Below are 20,651 nucleotides of genomic sequence, written 5' to 3'. Positions count from 1 at the left end.
CGGTGTCGTTTCTATCCGGACGTTTTAGTTTTAGGAAACAACCCGGAAGTTCGTCAACTTTGTAACTGATTCTCATAGTTTACACATTTAAAACCCACTATAAAGAAGTAATACCTTTATTCTATGAATTAAAACAAACTATAACCCGCATTTCTCAGAACGTGACGGTGACGTGTTAATGTCACTCTGTTCCGAGGGCTACCGGAAGTCTTTTACTCTGAAAAGATGAACCCAGGAAGCAGGACACGGCGATCAGCTGACTGACTTGTTGACAAAGCAAAGTGAGGAAGTAACAGGAAGTGAAGATCCAGAGAAACAGCCCCGGCTCTCAGTCAGCGGCCAGGCCGAGATCCGCGCTCCATTCACGGCTTCATGTAGCTTCATTCTCCGCTGCTCCTCCTCTTCCTCCTCTTCCTCCTGCTGCTGCTGCTGCTGCTGTGGTTGTTGTTGTTGTTGTGACTCAGTCCGACCTGAGGTTGATGGTTTGAAGACAGCACAGAAGGTGAAGTCAGGTTTTCTGGATGGAGACTCAAAGTGAGCGGAGGAGGCTGCTGGAGGACGGAGGAGGAGAGGAGGACCCGACCGGACTCATGTCTGAGCAGGACGCTTACCTGAGGTCAGTTCACAGGACTCAAAGAGACAGAGAGACTAAGATACAGAGAGACTAAGACACAGAGAGACAAAGATACAGAGAGACAAAGATACAGAGAGACAAAGATACAGAGACTCATGTCTGAGCAGGACGCGTATCTGAGGTCAGTTCACAGGACTCAAAGACACAGAGAGACTAAGATACAGAGAGACAAAGACTCATGTCTGAGCAGGACGCGTATCTGAGGTCAGTTCACAGGACTCAAAGACACAGAGAGACTAAGACACAGAGAGACAAAGTTACAGAGACTCATGTCTGAGCAGGACGCTTACCTGAGGTCAGTTCACAGGACTCAAAGACACAGAGAGACTAAGATACAGAGAGACAAAGACTCATGTCTGAGCAGGACGCGTATCTGAGGTCAGTTCACACGACTCAAAGACACAGAGAGACTAAGATACAGAGAGACAAAGATACAGAGACTCATGTCTGAGCAGAACGCTTACCTGAGGTCAGTTCACAGGACTCAAAGACACAGAGAGACTAAGATACAGAGAGACAAAGATACAGAGACTCATGTCTGAGCAGGATGCTTACCTGAGGTCAGTTCACACGACTCAAAGAGACAGAGCGACTAAGATACAGAGAGACAAAGACACAGAGAGACAAAGATACAGAGAGACAAAGACACAGAGAGACAAAGATACAGAGAGACAAAGATACAGAGAGACAAAGACTCATGTCTGAGCAGGACGCTTACCTAAGGTCAGTTCACAGGACTCAAAGACACAGAGAGACTAAGATACAGAGAGACAAAGATACAGAGACTCATGTCTGAGCAGGACGCTTACCTGAGGTCAGTTCACACGACTCAAAGAGACAGAGCGACTAAGACACAGAGAGACAAAGACACAGAGAGACAAAGATACAGAGAGACAAAGACTCATGTCTGAGCACGACGCTTACCTGAGGTCAGTTCAACAGACTCAAAGGGACACAGACACAGAGTCAAATACACAGAGACAAAGACTCAAGATCCTACTATTTCTCTTAGGGGCTTTTTATTAAACTTGTGTGGTTTGTGTGTTTTCAATTAGAATCTTTGTTGAGTTCTTTCTGAATGAAGCTCGTTCTGTGTGTCTGCAGCAAAGTGAGGAACAGGAACTTGTATCTGGCCACGTTTGCGTCCGTCCTGGGGCCGATGAGCTTCGGCTTCGTGCTGGGCTACAGCTCCCCGGCTCTGCCTGACCTCATGCGGATCTCGGACCCGCGGCTGCGGCTCGACGCCGTCCAGGCCAGCTGGTTCGGGGTATGACATCATGTGCTGATGATTCACTGAAGCCTTTATAAAGTGTTTGATCAGCAGAGTTACATCATCACAGGTTCACCTCAGGTCAGAAACCTGCTGCAGAGACTCGTTTGTCAACACTGACTCTTTATCCAGCATATTGATGATGTACTTTTCAGATCTTGGTGGTTTTTCCCTGTATATTTGAAGAAGTATTTTAAGTTTATTACTTATTGAATCAGCAGCTCTATTTGTTTTAGAGAAGAAAATTCAATGTCAACAATTTAATTAATTGAATAACTTTAAATATCAAAGTTGTTCAAACACAAATGTAAAAAGCTGTGGTTCAGTCCATAGTGACGGTGGGAGCGGCGGTGGGCGGCCTGCTGGGCGGCTGGATGGTGGAGAAGATCGGCAGGAAGCTCAGCCTGATGTTCTGCTCGCTGCCCTTCGTCTTCGGCTTCACCGTCATCATCGCAGCGCAGAACGTGTGGATGCTGTACCTCGGCAGAGTGCTCACCGGCCTCGCCAGCGGAGTCACGTCGCTGGTCGTCCCGGTAGGAAGCGCTTGATTCTTGATGACGTAGCTTCTGTCCATTGTTTACATTCACACTGGGACTTCCTGCCGCGCGGCTTCAAGCCCGATGACAAATACATAAAATTAAATTAAATTAAATTAAACTCAATATTAGAGGCTGATTTTACTTGTGTATCTGAGGTACTTTTACAGGAAAACATTCATAACTAAGCTTCAAATAAGTTTCATACAACACATTTGGTTTTTTTAGTATTAAAAACATGAATCAATGACATACTTTCGAGCTTCTGGTAATTTGTGCATTTTCTCTATTTTCTGCTGTTTTATAAACCAAACCTTTAATCAGTGAATCAGGAAACGAATCGATGTTGGTTAACGTGTGATGAAAGAATCAGATAAACGTTCCTCTGTGCTCCTCCTGCGTCTCCTCTCAGCTGTACATCTCTGAGATGGCTCACGAGCGGGTCCGCGGCACGTTGGGCTCCTGTGTGCAGCTCATGGTGGTGCTCGGCATCATGGGAGTTTACCTGGCAGGTATGTACGCTCTGAATGCTTTCGGCGTCTTTATACGATGTCATTTAATAACGCCTGACTCCAGGTCTGTGGAACTGAGTGATGGTGGAAATGAAGATTAGAAAGAGAAACACAGGAGATAAAACCAGATGTTTGATCACTACTGCAAATGACGCGTTCGTATCTCAGATATTCTGACTTCCTTTCCTCTGCTGGAAGTTTCCCCCCCGTGTCCAATCCTTTGTTTCTCATTACGCAGAAACTAATGAACTCATTTCCTCTCAACTTGGTGAAAGGATGTGGTCACGAAATCACTCATACAACTTTGGCCTTGATCCAGAATTTAAATCCGGACAAAAATCCCAAGATGTTTTCTGTGAAGGGCTTTTTTCCACATTTCCCCTGATTTCTCCGAGAATAACTCTCGGATCCTGACGAACTCATTGAGACGCCTGATATCTGTGAGTCTGTGTGATTTGCTGCAGCTTGGTTGAATTTAAACTGTTGGTGGAGGTTTGAACTCTGAGTGACCTGTGAAGGAAAAAGACCTTCCAGGTAAAAACTGCAGTTAACGAGCTGTAACATGATGCAACATTGAGTTTGATAACATCCAGCACGAAGACAGCAGCAGCTGCTCAGGACAGAGACACAGGATCTGTCCTCTTATCTGAAATCCGTTTCTGTCTCTCACAATCTGTCCTGAAATGTGTTGATCCACTCTGTGATGTTTGAAGAAGCTTCTTCGACCGGTCACTGTCATGTGACCGGTCGTCCTCAGATAGGATCACATTCCCCCCCCCCCCCCCCCCCCCCCCCCCCCCCCCCCCCCCCCCCCCCCCCCCCCCCCTCTGCCCGACCTGTGTGACATGGCTGCTCGCTCCCTAATCTCGTTAACTGCATGCCATTCGTGTCGGGTCACGTGACACCGGGGGTCTCATGACGGTCGTGGTGCCTCGCCGCTGCTCCGACCACGCAGCGGGCGTGAGTGGACTCAGCTGTGTATGATTGTTCGAATCGTGTTCCAGGTCTCTCCGAGGTTGTTGAACCAATTACAATATAAAACTATGAAGTTAAAAATTAAACCGTTACTGATTTAATCCAGGAGTCAGATGATGGCAAAATAAATCAGCTGCTTTTTTTACGACAAGAACTCGACTGACGCTGGACTCGAGGGCCGAGGCCGAGACCTCGTGTCTGAGACCAGCGATATTTTATATTAACCTGGAAACGATCAGAAGGTTTGAGGATTCAGAAACATTAGAAAAGACAAAACAAGAAGATGGGTCATGTAAAACGAAGCAGCAACGTTCAGCTGTAGACATCATGATCTCTTTAAACAGGAACTTCTCTTAAATCGTATGAGGCTGAAGTTCTCTGGATAATTCACTGTCAGCAGTTTTCACTGGAACAACAAAGTCTCTTCATTCATTGGATCGAGGCTCAAACCTCAGACGACTGAAAAATCTGGACCAAAACAACCAAAACAACTTCCTGACTGGATGCAGCCGACACAGTTGCTGGACTTGGAATAAACGACTCTTTAGTACACTGAACAAATAAATGGTTTCATGAACCAAATACCTTTTTATAGTTTTCTAAATGCAATGGCACATTCACGTCTCAATGAAGAGAAGTCGACCCCGATCTGGAATAACCTGTCTCAGAATGAGGAGGTGGATTTCAGGTAACGTGGTTTGGTTCATCACAGACCAGCTGCTGTTCAGCCCAGAGCTCCACACTGTGGTCGAGAACTCAGTGGAACAATCAGATCAGTGGAGAAGGATATTTTTAGACGAAGATATTCGTGAGGAAGCTTGGACGTGACAATGCTCCTCTGTGTCCGGCATGAAGCTGCCGCCGACCAGTGGCAGCTCGTGGTCGTTGGTTAAAGCCGATGGACGACCAGTCCTTGCATTCTTAGTATTTAAATGATTTAAGTAGAACTCAGTGGAACTCATACGTCCCAACAAACCACATCTAAATTCACTAGATCCAGACTTTTGGATCTGCACCAAATTACACACACTCATAAATATCAGTCCTCTGAATGTGTCTCATTGTTTCATAAAGATGGAGGAATTATTCTGAGAAATCAACCAAACTATCGAAAAACATTGTTTCTCACAATTTTAAAGAAAGTGAAAAAGTTAATAATGTACTTTTACGACACAGAAATACAAAACCGTAATAATAATAATAATAATAATAATGATAATGGGCCTTTAAAATATATATTTTACAAGCACTTGGACGAAGTGAGCAGAGATTATCAGAGATCAGAGTTGGGGGGAGAGAAGGTGTGAATAATGATGTCATATGTAAAACGTTAAAGATTCGATATGATCCCATACTTTTTGATTTCCTGCTGACAGAAGTCATAACTATCTTCTAGCAGCTCTGAGCAGTAAACCAGAAGCAGCTTCATTCCCGTGTGACCCTCTTCTCCAGGTCTGTTCCTGGACTGGCGCTGGCTGGCGATCTGCTGCTCCATCCCCCCCACGCTGCTGATGGTGTGTATGTGCTTCATGCCCGAGACGCCTCGGTTCCTGCTGTCACAGGGAAAGAGGCGCGAGGCCGAGGAGGCTCTGCGCTTCCTGCGGGGGCCGGACGCCCCCGTGGAGTGGGAGTGCGCTCGCATCGAGAGCGGCTGTGACGAGCGGGTGAGTCTGTGGTCGAGGTTTTAAAGGACGGTGGGGATGTGGCTTGTGATGGAGCTGAGGAATAAAGAACAGAGTGAGAGGTCACATCTGAAGGACGACGATGTTCTGACCACGACAGCACCACTGGACATGGACTGTTGAGGTCAAAGGTCAACCAGAGGCTCGCTGGTTATACCTGTTCTGTCTGTGTTTCTCTCAGGGCTCGAGCTTCCAGATGTCCGACCTGAAGGACCCGGGCGTCTACAAGCCGCTGGTGATCGGCGTCATGCTGATGATCTTCCAGCAGTTCACGGGGATCAATGCGATCATGTTCTACGCTGAGACCATATTTGAACAAGCACATTTCAAGGTAAGAGGGTTTTTTAATTGTTATTTATATACATACGTTCAATTTGGCAAAAAAAATGGTTGATAAACTTCCACAGATTTCAGTTATATATGGTGAAAAACACTTTTTATACACGAAAAGGAATCATTATTCATCTCATTAGAGCCATGAGATTCAGTGGGAGGAGCCTGAATCAGGTCCATTCATACCTGTCCAGTCGTTGGGATGTGGGATACCACAGGGTGCTATGCTGGGTCCTTTCTTTTTTTTAATGAAATACAAATGACTCTGTTCACATTGTTGTGGCGAAACATCTGGAAGATGTGAATATGTTGTTTTGCAGGACAGCGACCTGGCGTCGGTGATCGTGGGTCTGATTCAGGTCGTCGTCACTGCGGTGGCGGCGCTGATCATGGACAAGGCTGGAAGGAAAGTCCTTCTCATTATTTCAGGTATTTTAAAGCACAATCATTTTCTTTACTAATTTTATCTCATTTTAATACAGTGATCACAGATTGTTTTTGTTTGTCCTCCCACGATAATCAAGGCGTTGCCATGGTGATCAGCACCACCGCGTTCGGAGTTTACTTCTACCTGATGTCGATTCACGATGACCCCGCCCCGCTGAGCCTCCTCGGAGCGGAGCCCCACGCTGACCTGACCTGGCTGGCCCTCGCCAGCATGGCCATCTTCATCGCAGGTGAGATCGCCGCTCACACGCAGCTGTGACGCATCAGCATCATTAACATTTCTTGTGTTCTCTTCATCCCTCTCCTCCTCCTCCTCCTCCTCTCTCCTTCATCCTTTTCTGTCTTGAGTCTGGTGACATGTTTTATCTCAGGAATGAAAGAGATGAAATAAAGCTCATGTCGTGTCTGTGACCATGAACCAGTCGGCCGGAGCAGAGGCGGCCATTTTTAAAACTGGAGAGTCGATCAGCTGATGAACACGTGGTTTTTGTGTGTGTCTGTGTGTGTGTGTGTGTGTGTGTGTGTGTGTGTGTGTGTCGTACCACGTGAATCACTGTTTGTGTTCTCAGGTTTCGCTCTGGGCTGGGGTCCGATCCCGTGGCTCATCATGTCGGAGATTTTCCCCGTCAAAGTGCGGGGGGTTGCCAGCGCCATCTGCGTCCTGACCAACTGGAGCATGGCGTTCGTCGTCACCAAAACCTTCCAGGATATGATGGTGAGTCTCAGCACCACAGGGAGTATGGTGATGGTGGGGATTTGTGTTACGTTCTCCCTCTGTGAGCATCACTCTGATCCGTCCATGTCGATGTAACTTTGACCTCCAGAGTCTTCTCACCAGCGCTGGAACCTTCTGGTTGTTCGCCTCCATGTGCATCCTCAACGTCATCTTCACCATGGTCTTCGTCCCCGAGACCAAGGGCAAGACGCTGGAGCAGATCGAAGCCACGTTCAGGGGAGCCTCAGACCGGTGAGCCGAACCGGCAGCTGGAGGTAAATCCTCTGTGAACATCGAAACACAGTTTGAATCCTTCACAAACAGCTAAATGATCTGAAAAGTGTTTTTTAAAAATGGACTAAAACGCTTGTGTGAGAGCGAGCAGACAAAAGGCCTCAGGAGGGAAACTGTGACCTCGGGGATGAAGATGCTGCCGAAACCCCCCCACTACCTCCGACAACACAACTCGACACTGCCCCCTGCAGGCCTCACCTCCTACCTGACACATGCGGGTTTAAATTCTCCTCTGGTGTGTGGGACAGTCTGACAGTTTTAATATATGCACTAAATACGTTGTTTTAAAGCTGGAATTCATAATCACAGGAACCGTGTAATGGGGTTAAGTCTCTGTTCTTTGTTGCTAAAGGTAAAACATTTAACTTTTAATGGTTTTTGTAAAAACATTTTCCAAAGACAAAGGAGACTAAGTGATGGCATTACAGTTTAATGGATTCCAGAGTTTTTATTGTGGGGAAAGAAACTAAAATGTTCATGGATTTTCTTTGTAACTTATTCTCTGCTCCTTTTATAATATCAGTCTGAGAATAATTATTCCTAAACTGATTTTTACTATGAAAATATGTTTGATCTTAAAATTCAAAAATAGCTTTTTTTCCACTTTTAATTCCTTTTTAAAAATCTCCTGATTATGTGATGCAGATTGTGACAAACACTATCATCAGTAGAATTATAAATTGTAGAGATAACGTGGATGTGTATTCTAAATATGTTCTCTTGGGATAATCTCGTAAAGAAACACTTTTATGATCTGATGTTGTAGAAAATGGATCATCCAACTTTTTGTTTTACAATTTATATAATAGTGATTGTGATGTTTGTTTTGAGTTCAGTGAAGCTATGAAACAGAGACAATAAATACAAGTTCACTCGATGTTGAGGCTGAACAGGATCGAATGAAGCTCTTTGTGTGTCCGTGTCTCTTCTGTGACTTTTTAAATGTGTGTGAAACTGAATCTTACCGTGAACTGAGTCTGTGAATAAAATCCCTGTGGCGTGTGGGACATGTTGATTCACAGATTTTCAGCTTTAATTGTATTTTAAATTACAGCCTCTACTTGTCAAATGTCAACACGTGATGGACGAAGCAGAAAATCTTTCATCAACATTAAAACACATGTTAAACTCTGGAATAATGATCTTAAATCCATATGTTTACAATGTGAGTCAATGACTTCAGGTGTTGTGGCTCCAAGTCTTTATTCTTTAATCCTTGTCATTATCTAAACTAAAAAATTAATTATTCTTATGATTTTTGACAACAGAGAAAATCTGCACCAGGTTTATTCCTCATCATTTATTTAATTACGCTTGGTATTAATTATTTTATCAATTATCAATTACAGTTTGTGCCACAGCCTGATGTTAATCTCGATTTTAGGATTTTAAGGAGGAGGTATCTGTGTTTTCATTCATCTTTGAAAGTCTGCACCCAATCAGTTTTTATTTAGACGGTTTTATTTATTTAATATATCTGATTTTCTATCAGTTATGACGTGGAGCAGGTCGGACTGAATGAATCGATCCTGTGTCGTGCTTCAGTTTTGTGTTTTATGCACATTATGTTTTTCATATTCTCATTAGAACGTTTCAGATTCTACGTGTTTTTCTGGATTGTTCGATTCTCAGATTAAATCAAACAAAAGAAAACACTGGACACTTTTCTGTGCAGTTTAAATTCCGAGTTTCCGCATTACAGGTTATGATTCTTTTCAAAATAAAAAGCCTGTCTCGTAAATCTCGTGGTAAAGTTACTTTTATATTGTTTATCTCGGATTCACTTGATTCCATTGAAGTAGATGAAAAACACGTGAGAAATGAAAATATCTTTGAGTTTTATTTTCACATCTAATCCTTAAAAGTCAGCACCCGGTGGATTTATTGTGACAGCTGCCCGACACACGTTTCCGGTGCGCGGTCAAAAGCAGCGGAAACGCTTCCCGAGCTGCCCCCGGTGTCACCTCGCTCTTGGTCCGGGCTCGCCTCCGGTGCGCCGCCGCTGCTCGGGCTCGCAGTCTCGGGGATGATGCTGCTGCCGCTGCCGCCGCGGAGGTGATGGAGCTCGGGCACACGCGCGGACAAGTGTCGCACAGAGTTTGAGACAAAGAGCCGGAGCTTCGAGCCGCGTCCCCGCCCGGTGCCGCCCGCTGGACGGGCTCTTGCTGGACCCCAGGCCGGAGGAGGGTAAAGAAAGTGTCGCTGAACATGAAGCTGCTGAAGCCGAGCTGGGTGAGCCACAACGGTGAGAGCCCGCGGGACCCGCCGGAGCAACTTGGGCTTTTGTTGTCGGGAGGTGGTGGTGGTGGTGGGGGGGATCCGCGGGGCTCGACGGCGGAGCTCCACACGAGCTCCTCCCGGGGGGTGAACTCCTCCGAACCGGGTCAAAGTCAACAAGTGAAAACACACCTGCTGTTCGCAGCGCGGCAGCTTCTCTGCCATCTTAATGTTTGCTAACCGGAGCTAGCTCGTTAGCCTGTTAGCTTCCCCCTGCTAGCTCCACTTACCTGCCGCAGCCTCCAAGTTGCCCCCTCGCCCTGACTCCATCTTACATCCCGACGCCCCGAACGAGCCCGCCTGGGTTCTAGTCCCGGTTCTGGGGAGGGGTGGGGGGGTCCACGTGGAGCGGACCCGCGGCTGCTCGGGTCGTGGGAGCTGTCAGTCGGTGGAGTTCACCGCCGGAGAGGAGTTGAGGTTCAGGGCGAAGCTAACGAGCTGATGGAGGCTGGAGCGAGTCGGAGGAGAAGACGAGGAGTTAAACACGGAAGAGTCTTCACCTCTTCACCTTCAGACCTTAACTAACTGGATATATATATATATATACACACATAAACACACAAACACACAACTAGCAGGTTAACAGAGTCGTGATGACACTACTGCTAATGATGACAATAACCATGTTTATCTGTGTTTCTTATAAAACAACTCACATTTCACAATAACAACAAAAGTAACTCAATAAGGACAAATATTCACACAATTGAAGTGGTTACAGATAATAAAAATACAATAGAACCTTTTGATAAACCAACAGATGCTTCTTGTTGATAAATAACAAAGGGAAATTGATAAATGTTCATATAACTGACATATTTTACAGATAATGTGATAATGATAATGATAAAAGCAACATTACAGTGTTAACTACATGAGACGCAACAATATAAGTGAAGTTATTTACATATATGAATTTAACTGAACCCTGCAACCATCAGATATATATATATTTTTGTGAAATGTCTTTAACAACATGTCAGAAAACAACGAGTGATTTGTTCTACATTTAAATATTAATATATCATAACTGACACTGACAGAACAGAAGGCAGGTTTACATTGTAATATTAATATTACAGTTTATTTCTATACAAACTTTTTATACATGAGATTCATCTAAAACTGTTTCACAACAACAACAACAAAACCGATTGACTTAATAAGAAATACATATTTGCACATGTAGCAGTAATAAAAGGCGGCATGGTGGTGCAGAGGTTATCACTGTCGTCTCACAGCGAGATGGTTCCCAGTCCGAACCCCAGACAAACCGCCTGAAGCCAAGTGAAACTAATAGTGGGTCAAATTTAATGTTTTCTCCCTGAACACCTACTTTTTCTTCTCCTCTTATTATAATAACCTGTTTGTGTCGTTGAAGTTCACTCGTTTCACGTTGTGTTTCTCAGGCAAACCCATATTTTCAGTGGACATTCATCCTGATGGCACAAAGTTTGCAACTGGTGGACAAGGTAAGAGACCTGCTTCACTGGTTTGTTCTGAAATGGACATTTGTCCTTGAGGATCCACATTTAGATAAATATAGATATGTACACTTTTTAAAACTTGCACTGAATGTATATCATCATGTTTTAATCCTGTAGTTTCAGGTTATAGATTTATTTATCTCCGTATGTGTGAGGTTTTCAGATGAATCTCCTGAACCCTTATAAGTGTTTTGGAGGGAGTTGTCTTCACCACTGTCATGACACAGAAAGTCAGCTGTGTGTGTGTGTGTGGGTGTGGGTTGTGTATTTTGTGTATGTTGTTTTTTCTAAGTGTTGTTTTTGTTTCCAGGGGAAGATTCTGGAAAGGTGATGATCTGGAACATGGCGCCGGTCCTCAGGGAGGAGGACGAGAAGAACGAAAGTATTCCCAAAATGCTTTGCCAGATGGACAATCACCTAGGTAACCAGCCTCATTGTAATATCTGTTGTTGTATGTCGAGTCAGATCATCCTGTTGAGCGTAGAAATGTAATATTTGTTGATTAATACACCACAGGTCTTCAGGTTCTTATCCACGAGTGATTTCTTTTGGTTTATTGAGTAAAATACTGCAACGGTTCTTCTGCTCAGAAATGTCTTGTGTTGCAAGAGTCGTGTTCTGACGTCAAACTATCAAAGTTAACACGAGTGTGTGTCTGTGCAGCGTGTGTGAACTGTGTGCGCTGGTCCAACAATGGACTGTACCTGGCATCAGGAGGAGACGACAAGCTGGTCATGGTGTGGAGGAGAGCTGCGTACGTACAAACACACAATCAGCAAATACACATGAGGCTTTTTCAACAAAACAAGTAGAGATGATACCAAAACTGTAGTAGTTGATACTGATATCATGACATTTGCATGATTCTGGATACAAATTCATGATAACAACAGTGGCCTTCAAGTCATAAATGCAAATAAAAGACTTTACATTATAAAACAGAAGAGTGGCATGTAGGAAAAATATGATACGAGTTCAGGTATCACTCAATGACTAAGAAAACAGCTGAGGCTTCACACACACACACACACACACACGCACACACACACACCCATATACTCGAGTGCAAAGGATCAGTTCTTGTCCCTGTTCTGTTCCCTGAAGAGTCAGAGCTGCTCGTTTGTGTTGACTGTGTGTGTGTGTGTGTGTGTGTCTGCTTGTGTGTGTCTCTGCAGATTCATCGGTCCGAGCACAGTGTTCGGGTCGAGCAGTAAACTGGCCAACGTGGAGCAGTGGAGGTGTGTCACCATCCTGAGGAATCACACCGGAGGTAAGACAACAATAAATCATGTAGCATGTACACACACTATGTTCCCACAAATTACACAACGAGTCAGATGTGCAGGTGAACACTGTAACACACATACAAACACACGTGAACACATCACTGACCCTTTTCACACAAACTAATATCTTAACTAGTAACATTTTAACTTTTGACTTTTCTCTAGACTCACACGGTGATATCTGATTGTGTGTCTGTGTCTGTGTGTGTGTGTGTTGTGTTGTAGATGTGATGGACGTGGCCTGGTCTCCTCATGACGTGTGGCTGGCCTCCTGCAGCGTCGACAACACCATCGTCATCTGGAACGCTCGTAAATTCCCAGGTAGGAGACTCTGCTCCGACATTAGAGCTGCAGCGTCACGGATAAAGCTAAATGCTCGACTGGTTACACGGAGGCGTGGATCCATCAAGAGTTGATTTCATTTCATCATTAATTTATTTAAAAGCTGCCATGATAGTTTATAAGTATTTTGTTTAAATGAACGTGTACTTTTTGTTATTTAATCCAGTGCTGCTTGTCGTTGGAGCAGGATTTATTTCTTGGCGTCTCTTCATCCATGTCCCCCTGTCTCTCTGTGTCTCCAGAGATGGTCACATGTCTGCGGGGACACACTGGACTGGTGAAAGGCCTGACCTGGGACCCGGTGGGGAAGTACATCGCCTCCCAGGCCGACGACCACAGCCTCAAAGTATGGAGGACGATGGACTGGCAGATGGAGGCCAACATCACCAAACCCTTCAACGAGGTACAGAGACACATGTTTGTACTTAGAGGAAACGTTAGTGCTTCATCCTGTGTTTTCACTCATTTCTTCAGGTTGATATTTCTGTATCTTCTGTCCTGTTACACAGTTTCACTCTCTTCTCTCTCTCTCTGTGTGTCTCAGTGCGGCGGGACGACCCACGTCCTGCGTCTGTCCTGGTCCCCGGACGGTCAGTATCTGGTGTCGGCTCACGCCATGAACAACTCCGGCCCCACGGCCCAGATCGTGGAAAGGGACGGCTGGAAGACCAACATGGACTTCGTGGGTCACCGCAAAGCTGTCACCGTGGTGGTGAGGACGTTTTACCCTCGTCTTCGTTCATTTGAAGATTCTCTTCCTCGTCCACGTTCTGACGTTTCTGTTTCTTCTCTGCAGAAATTCAACCCAAAGATCTTTAAGAAGAAACAGAAGAACGGCAGCTCCCCAAAACCCAGCTGTCCGTACTGCTGCTGCGCCGTCGGCAGCAAGGACCGGTCGCTCTCAGTCTGGGTCAGTTTGGTTTTTTAAAGTTTACGCCTGATGCAGGTCCCTCATGTTTAAAGATTTCATTCCTCACTTGTGTCTGTGATGATTTTAATCTGCTCAGACAAAAACAGCTTCCACAGAGATGATCCATCTCAGTAAAAACATAAACTTATAAAAAAGGAATAAACTTCCTGATTCAAATTGATTGACACGTCTTTCAGATCAGTCTGATCACTGATCAGTTCACACTACACGACTTCCTGTCTATGATCACGAGTCTGCAGTCGTTGTGAGTTCATACCCGACCGACCTGCGACAGGAGGTCACACACTACACGACCTTTCACCAGAAGAAACCTTGACTAGTACGTCCAGTCTCGACTTTGTGCCGCCTGCACGCCGTCCTGCGCTCTGACCGGCTGTAGTCGTCCGCCATATGTCGGGGGAGGCAACGTGTTCTCGAGCCTCTTGAGTCGATCTGAGTTCCAAAAATTGTTAGCGAGTGGAAAATTTAGCTAAAAAGCGTGTAGTGTGAATTAGACATTAGAGACGACCTCCGTGTTCAATAGAATGTTCCTCACCTCACTTTCGTCAAACGAGGGAGAAAACATGACGGGATCCCGAGTGTCCTAACATCTTTCCTCTCTCTCTCCAGCTGACCTCCCTGAAGCGCCCCCTGGTGGTCATTCACGATCTCTTCGATAAATCGATTATGGACATCTCCTGGTGAGTTACTCCTGCCACACATACACAAGAGTCTGTGCCTGTTTCCCTGAATCTGTCATCAGTGAAAGACCCAAAGTGTGTGTGTGTGTGTGTGTGTGTGTGTGTGTGTGTGTGTGTGTGTGTGTGTGTGTGTGTGTGTGTGTGTGTGTGTGTGTGTGTGTGTGTGTGTGTGTGTGTGTGTGTGTGTGTGTGTGTGTGTGTGTGTGTGTGTGTGTGTGTGTGTGTGTGTCAGGACTCTGACGGGTCTGGGGATGTTGGTGTGTTCCATGGACGGCACTGTGGCCTACCTGGACTTCTCACTGGATGAACTGGGAGACCCGCTGAGCGAGGAGGAGAAGGTAACACTCACATCATGAACTCGCATCAGAACACAGACACATTAAATTATTAAATCTCTGAACACAAAATCAATTGCAGAAGCTTCCATAGAAAACTGAAACATGACATTTACTTTGTGAGCAAAGGAAAAACTACTGTGTGTTCTATCAAGCACCAAAAGAACCCAAATCAAAGTTCTCCACCTTCTTCCTCTGACGTACAGAACAGCATTCACCAGAACATCTACGGGAAGAGTCTGGCTATAACCAGCACCGAGGCTCAGCTCTCCACCACCATCATCGAGAACCCTGAGATGCTCAAGTACCAGCAGGAGCGACAGAACTCGGCCCAGGCCACCGCGGGGCCGGGCAGCGCCGGGCCCGAGTCCTCCGCCCCCAAGCTCAACAGCGTGATGAACGGAGAGTCTCTGGAGGACATCAGGAAGGTGGGAACTGAAATAAATCCTCTTCAAAGGGTCAAAGTCAGACGTCTGAGGCATTTGATAATGAATCATAATGAATTCATTGTATATTAATTCATTTCTTTCCATTAACATATTAAGTTTACAGGTTCACACACTGAAATGATGTATAGGTTCAACGAGGTGTGAACGAGCCTTTAGATATTAGAGCAGTAGATACAGAGACTAGAAGTAGAACCAACAAGAGCAGAACTTGGCACGTGTTCAAATATTCATGGTTTTATAATTATTATTTTTTTATAACAAACACTTTTTCATGATATTTTTGGATCTTGAATTTCTCGGATGTGTCATTTTTCCTGCAGAACCTTCTGAAGAAACAAGTGGAGACGAGAACCGCAGACGGCAGAAGACGGATCACGCCGCTGTGCATCGCTCAGCTGGACACGGGGTGAGTTTCAACGTCGTGGTCAGAACGGATCAGCTTCATGATGGAGCAGATGATCACTGTCCTTCTGTCTCTGCAGGGACTTCTCACCGGCTCTGTTCAACAGCGTCCCCATCCTGCCCTCGGGCTCCTCCATGTCCAATCATCTCACCCCTCAGCTCAGCTCTGACTCCAGCCCAGGACAGGCCTCCTCTCTGGGGCTGAGGCCCGGCATTGACCCCATGCTCACCTCGCCTGCAGCCGGCGGCCTCAAGGGCCTGGACGACATCAAAGACGGGTACGCAGAGCACTTCCATTTTCTTTTCTGTTGAATATGAATCACACATGAATATCGCTCTTGATTTTTCATCAACCTCTTGTTCCTTTCAGTGTGAAATCCACTCTGCTGCTCACTTCCGCCACCAAGATTGAGCCGATGAAAGCTTTGGACTCCAGGTTCACCGAGAGGTCAAAGGCCACGCCGGGGATCACGGCCGTCATCACCTCCATCTCTGGCCTCGTGCCTCAAGACAGGTCTCAGTTCAAGTGAAGTAGATTTAAAAAGTTCATAAATGTGATGGAGCAGAACTTTGAGAAGCAAAGAATCCGTTCACAAAACTAACTGAGACTTTTCTGTTTGTCCATCAGGCCCAAAGACGGTATCTCTGTCCTGAAAGAAGTAAAAGCCAAAGAAGATTCCAGCAGCGACAGCGAGGACAAGATGGCCACCATCAACAAAAACCTGTCGTTCAGCAAGAGGAAGCCGGAGCTGCTGATGGACGGAGCAGAGGTGGTGGAGAAGAGGAAGAAGGGACGGCCCAGGAAAGACAAAATAGCCGCTCCCAGTGCCCAACCCTTCGCTCAGGTAGAGACGGTGGCTGGAGGCTTCAGTGAATGATCAAATAACGAAAGATCCATTCATTCCTTTGAGTTAACATTAAAGTGAGAATGTGTAGGTGGGTTTTTGGTGGGAGATGCTCTGTGATGCTGCAGAGGTTGATGACGGAGTGCGATGTGCTTCCTCTTCCTGTCAGGTGACTCCTCCAGCGGAGCGGGAGCCGAGCAGAGTGACGGCTGCTCCAGCTCCTGTCGCTGTTCTCAGGCTCCCGACGCCAAAAACACAGAAATCCTTCAGTCTGCAGGTAAAACGCTGTCTGGTCGCCTGTGTCGTTATCTGTGGATTTAATATTTGTGTCCAACGTGAAGAACTTATTTCAGCCCGTCGGGTTTGACTCGTCTTCCTGCCGTGGAAACGCAGACTTCTGATGTGAAGGAGCCTTTTGTTCCTTAAAGGTAGTTCTGGCTGAAACTGAAGTCATTAATGGAAAGTGTGTGTTTGTGTGAAGGTGAGCATGGAGCCGTCGGTGTTCCTGGAGGTGGAGAACGAGGTGTCGGTGGTGGCCGGTTCGAAGCTCAGTCAGCTGCGATGCTCCAGAGACGGACGAGACTGGAACACGCTGCTGCCCAGCTCAGTGGTCACTGCTGCAGGAAGCAGGTGGAGGCTCCACCCACACGACACACAGATGATGAGTCTTCAGTCGATTCTGTTTTTTTCCTGTTCATCAACAACACAAAATCATTTTTCTCCTGCTCCTCTTCTCCCTCAGTGACGTCCTTGCCGTCGCCTGCGAGGACAGGATGTTGTCTGTGTTCTCGTCCTGCGGTCGACGGCTGCTTCCTGCCATCCAGCTGGGAACACCGGTGTCCGCTCTGCACTGCGCGGCCCACTTCGTCATGGCTCTGACGGCCGGAGCGGCGCTCTCCGTCTGGTCAGTGCTCGTGCATGTTGTCTTTATTCAGGATGTTCACATTCACAGATTCATTGATGGAGACGGTTGTTCTTTTCCACCGGTTTCAGTTTATTCATCTGTTGTTTGTCTTTGCAGGGACGTTCAGAAACAGAAGGCGCTGGTGAAGAACGAGTCTCTGAGGAACATTTTATCTGGTGAGAAACACTTTGAAAATCAGAACATAAACAACAGGGTTTTATTTTAGTGTTAATTAAAAATGTGTTCTTTCAGTGTTTCATAATTAATTAAACCAATGTTTTAGATGTTAAACGATTGATTTATTAATAATCTTGAGTCTGAAGAGTCCAGTCGTGTTGTTTGTCTCTAAAAAGCTCTTGTTTGCAGGTGTTGACATCTCGGTGTCTCAGTCCCTGCTGACTCAGCAGGGGGTCCCCGTCATCGGACTCTCCAACGGGAAGTCGTACTGCTTCAGCTCCTCGCTGGAGACTTGGTGAGACCCTGAACTGCACTGGTTCGGTTTGTGTGTTTTGTTTGATGGTCGTGTTCAGAAATGTTGGACATAACAAGTAAGAAGAAACAGATGAGGGTCACGTATCCACCTTTTGTGAGTCATGGACAGATGCTCAGGAAATGTGGAAACTATCATCTTGGCCTTAAAGGTTCAGTGTGTAGTTTATGAATCCTAATGATTTCCACGATTTGACTCAACGACCTGTTCTCCGTCTCTCTCAGGACTCTGATAGCAGATAAAGGAGACTCGCTGGTTCAGTGTGCAGACTTCAGGAGCTGCCTACCTTCCCATGATGCACCTGTGACCTCGGGGCCACTGGCTGTAATGCAGGGACGCAACCTCAAGTACGACAGATTTTAATCTCTGATTTTCTTCATTCAAAATCAATGTGTCCTCAATTATAAGACCAGGCATCAAACTGAGTCACCGGGGGATTCGAACCTTCATGTCAGTCCACTGATGATAAACTCTCTGGTCCCTGCAGTGCTGGTCGTCTGGCGTCCCGTCTCTCCTCCACGCCTCACCACCTGCAGCAGAGCATGACACTGGCCTTCCTAGAGAACCAGCTGGCGGCGGCTCTGACTCTGCAGTCGGCGCAGGAGTATCGTTACTGGCTGCTCATCTACGCCCGATTCCTCGTCAACGAAGGTTCGGAACCATTTCTGTTCTCATCACCTACGACCACGACTACTTTGATGAACATGTGACTGTGTAGATGAAGTGTGAGGAAATCAATGCTTCCTCTAATGTGTGTCTTCCTCCCTCCAGGCTCCGAGTTTCGTCTAAGAGAACTCTGCAAGGAGCTGCTGGGTCCCGTCCACAAATCTGCTGCCACATCCTGGGAGCCCACGACTCTGGTACGTTTACGACACCGTGCCGTTCGTCGGTTAACACGTTACGACCTGAGGTGTCGGAAAGAAACTCTGAAACCTTAAAAGAGCTGACAGAATCACCAACGTTTACAAAAACTTTAATGTTTTAGTGTCTGAGGCAGAAAGAAAAACATTTAATAGCTTAAACATTTGTCTTTCACTGTAAATCATCTCTAAACTTCATGAAGGCTTTGTCAGGAATCGTCTGGGTCAGAATCTTCTTCTTAGTTATTGTCATCGTTGTTTTCGTTAATGAAACTCTGAACTCAGTGTACAGACAAGCTTCTTTGAAACTTAGACTAAGAGCCTTTCTCCTTTGCCACGAGTATCTCAGCGAATCACAATGAATTTCATCAGTCACATGTCTTGAATACAACAAACACTCACACATCTCATGGGGCTGTAAAGGGAGGAGCATGCAGACATCGCACCCGGTCTTAAAGGTTCAGGTCTTAAAGGTTCAGGTCTTAAAGGTTCAGGTCTTAAAGGTCTAAATACGAACTGTCCTTATTGAGGTGCATCGTATCTGTGAACGCTGTTTACACCTCGTGCTCTGTCACCATGGAAACGGCCGCTCACTGCTTGGTCCCCTGTGTTTTCAGGGTCTTCGTAAGCGGGAGCTGCTCCGGGAGGTTTTACCCGTCATCGGAGAAAACCTGCGCTTCCAGAGGCTGTTCACGGAGTACCAGGACCAGCTGGAGCTGCTGCGCAACAAATAACACACAGACTGACGCACACCGGGACTCGTCGTGGAACTAGTTTGGCTCGGCTCGGCTCGGGTAAACTCTGACTGTTTCATCTTGGGAAGCTTGAAACGCTGTTGAGGCCGAGGCCCGTCGCAGCTTCTACGCACTGGGACGTTTCAGTGCCGTCGCTCACTGGGGACAAATGGGTGCTTCTTTTTTTTTTCTTCTTATCACATTTTTTCACTAACGTCTTTTGTCTGTTTCTGAGCTATGCACCTCCCTCCTGCTAATCATGAACTTACGAAGAGAAACACAGAGACTGAGGACTTCCTGCTACTCTCCTCTACTCAGAGAGAGAGCTGAGCTGAGACGCTGGTAAAGACCAATATGAATCAGAATGAGGTAAAGGAGCAATATGCTTGTACCAAAGTGATGCCTTCATGTGTAGAAGTGAACACACACCAGTTTCTGCCGGGTGGAGAACACGGAGGGCGTCGGGCTGAACGCCGCAGCGAGAACATGAACTCCACGCCTCCACTGTGCTGACGGACAGGATGGATCTCTGGGAAACGGAGTCGGAAAAGGGATCTCAGATATTAAAGTGATTTTACTTTGCTACTGATTCAAATCAATAAAAAGTGTAAGTCAAGGAAAACAAAAAAACAGTGTAGATGTTAGAAATTGAACTGGACTGATTTCACATTTGGTTTAACTCAGAGTCCGGCTCCGTCCACACGGACACGTTCTAGTTCTTTTAGTCATTGGTATTGTTGCCATGGTTAATCAGAGTAAACGCTGCCGACCTCGTTTTAGTTTAAAGTCTTTGTGTTTGACTCTGAAACTGAGACTTTAGTAAACGATGACACGTTCTCTTCCTGATTGGTTCTCATCAGTCACATGACTCGACTACCAGCGGTGAACACAAAGCGTCGCTAACACTTCCTGTCGGTAACAGTTCCACCTCGTCGTCGCTCGGAGAAAAGAAATCCCTGCTCTGACTTTAGAGTATTTTCTGAAACTCAGCGACCAACTACAGAGACAATCTACTTCCTGTTTACATCACATGACCTGTGTAGGTGGACGGTCATGTGATGTGTGTGTGTCATCGTGGTTGGAGAAAACGTTTTGTTGTGGACGGAGCCCAAATGGTAACAAACAGAAATCTTTCTCAGATGTGCAGCTTCATTCGTTCGTCACATCTTCAGCTGCTTCTGTTTTAGATACGTTGTTGATGCTGGACGCCATTTTTTACTTTAAGCAACAG

At 46.1% G+C, this 20,651-nt stretch overlaps 2 protein-coding genes across 6 annotated transcripts; both read left to right on the top strand.

Annotated features, from left to right (window-relative positions):
• The first annotated feature begins 245 nt into the window (after positions 1–245).
• Positions 246–7,452, top strand: slc2a8 (solute carrier family 2 member 8). 4 transcript variants are annotated; one of them, XM_034596313.1, is made up of 10 exons: positions 246–616; positions 1,739–1,901; positions 2,231–2,437; positions 2,853–2,952; positions 5,380–5,591; positions 5,791–5,940; positions 6,263–6,371; positions 6,467–6,619; positions 6,959–7,104; positions 7,214–7,452. In XM_034596313.1, exons 1-10 carry the CDS (start codon positions 522–524, stop codon positions 7,358–7,360), a joined length of 1,482 nt encoding a protein of 493 aa, XP_034452204.1. In that variant the 5' UTR covers positions 246–521; the 3' UTR covers positions 7,361–7,452. The 4 variants fall into 4 exon arrangements, with proteins under 4 accessions (XP_034452204.1, XP_034452205.1, XP_034452207.1 ...); XM_034596314.1 differs by having other exon boundaries at positions 296–616; positions 6,263–6,374; positions 6,470–6,619; XM_034596316.1 differs by lacking the exon at positions 246–616 and adding an exon at positions 1,154–1,194.
• A 1,896-nt stretch (positions 7,453–9,348) lies between these two features.
• LOC117768444 (protein HIRA) lies at positions 9,349–19,878 on the top strand. Of its 2 annotated transcripts, none has more exons than XM_034596789.1 (25): positions 9,349–9,643; positions 11,085–11,147; positions 11,473–11,583; positions 11,826–11,916; positions 12,338–12,432; positions 12,674–12,769; positions 13,033–13,193; positions 13,335–13,502; positions 13,587–13,700; positions 14,331–14,401; positions 14,634–14,739; positions 14,943–15,164; positions 15,506–15,591; positions 15,668–15,865; positions 15,958–16,101; positions 16,216–16,432; positions 16,602–16,709; positions 16,914–17,062; positions 17,175–17,336; positions 17,454–17,512; positions 17,703–17,808; positions 18,051–18,173; positions 18,314–18,477; positions 18,598–18,686; positions 19,304–19,878. In XM_034596789.1, exons 1-25 carry the CDS (start codon positions 9,607–9,609, stop codon positions 19,418–19,420), a joined length of 3,057 nt encoding a protein of 1,018 aa, XP_034452680.1. In that variant the 5' UTR covers positions 9,349–9,606; the 3' UTR covers positions 19,421–19,878. The 2 variants fall into 2 exon arrangements, with proteins under 2 accessions (XP_034452680.1, XP_034452679.1); XM_034596788.1 differs by having other exon boundaries at positions 15,958–16,113; positions 19,304–19,876.
• The last annotated feature ends 773 nt before the right edge of the window (positions 19,879–20,651 follow it).

Source organism: Hippoglossus hippoglossus, chromosome 9 (genome assembly GCF_009819705.1).
Source record: "Hippoglossus hippoglossus isolate fHipHip1 chromosome 9, fHipHip1.pri, whole genome shotgun sequence".
In the NCBI taxonomy this organism is placed as follows: Eukaryota; Metazoa; Chordata; class Actinopteri; order Pleuronectiformes; family Pleuronectidae; genus Hippoglossus; species Hippoglossus hippoglossus.
The sequence above is the reverse complement of the archived record's forward strand: the minus strand, read 5'-3'. Positions and strand labels throughout refer to the sequence as shown.

Excerpts from the sequence above, each read along its gene's own strand:
- LOC117768444 (XM_034596788.1), top strand. The coding sequence starts at position 9,607 with ATGAAGCTGCTGAAGCCGAGCTGGGTGAGCCACAACG. Across the intron at positions 12,433-12,673 it reads CCTGAGGAATCACACCGGAG|ATGTGATGGACGTGGCCTGG; the intron begins GTAAGACAACAA and ends GTTGTGTTGTAG. Across the intron at positions 13,503-13,586 it reads GCAAAGCTGTCACCGTGGTG|AAATTCAACCCAAAGATCTT; the intron begins GTGAGGACGTTT and ends TCTTCTCTGCAG.
- slc2a8 (XM_034596313.1), top strand. The coding sequence starts at position 522 with ATGGAGACTCAAAGTGAGCGGAGGAGGCTGCTGGAGGACGGAGGAGGA. Across the intron at positions 617-1,738 it reads GAGCAGGACGCTTACCTGAG|CAAAGTGAGGAACAGGAACT; the intron begins GTCAGTTCACAG and ends GTGTGTCTGCAG. Across the intron at positions 6,372-6,466 it reads AGTCCTTCTCATTATTTCAG|GCGTTGCCATGGTGATCAGC; the intron begins GTATTTTAAAGC and ends ACGATAATCAAG.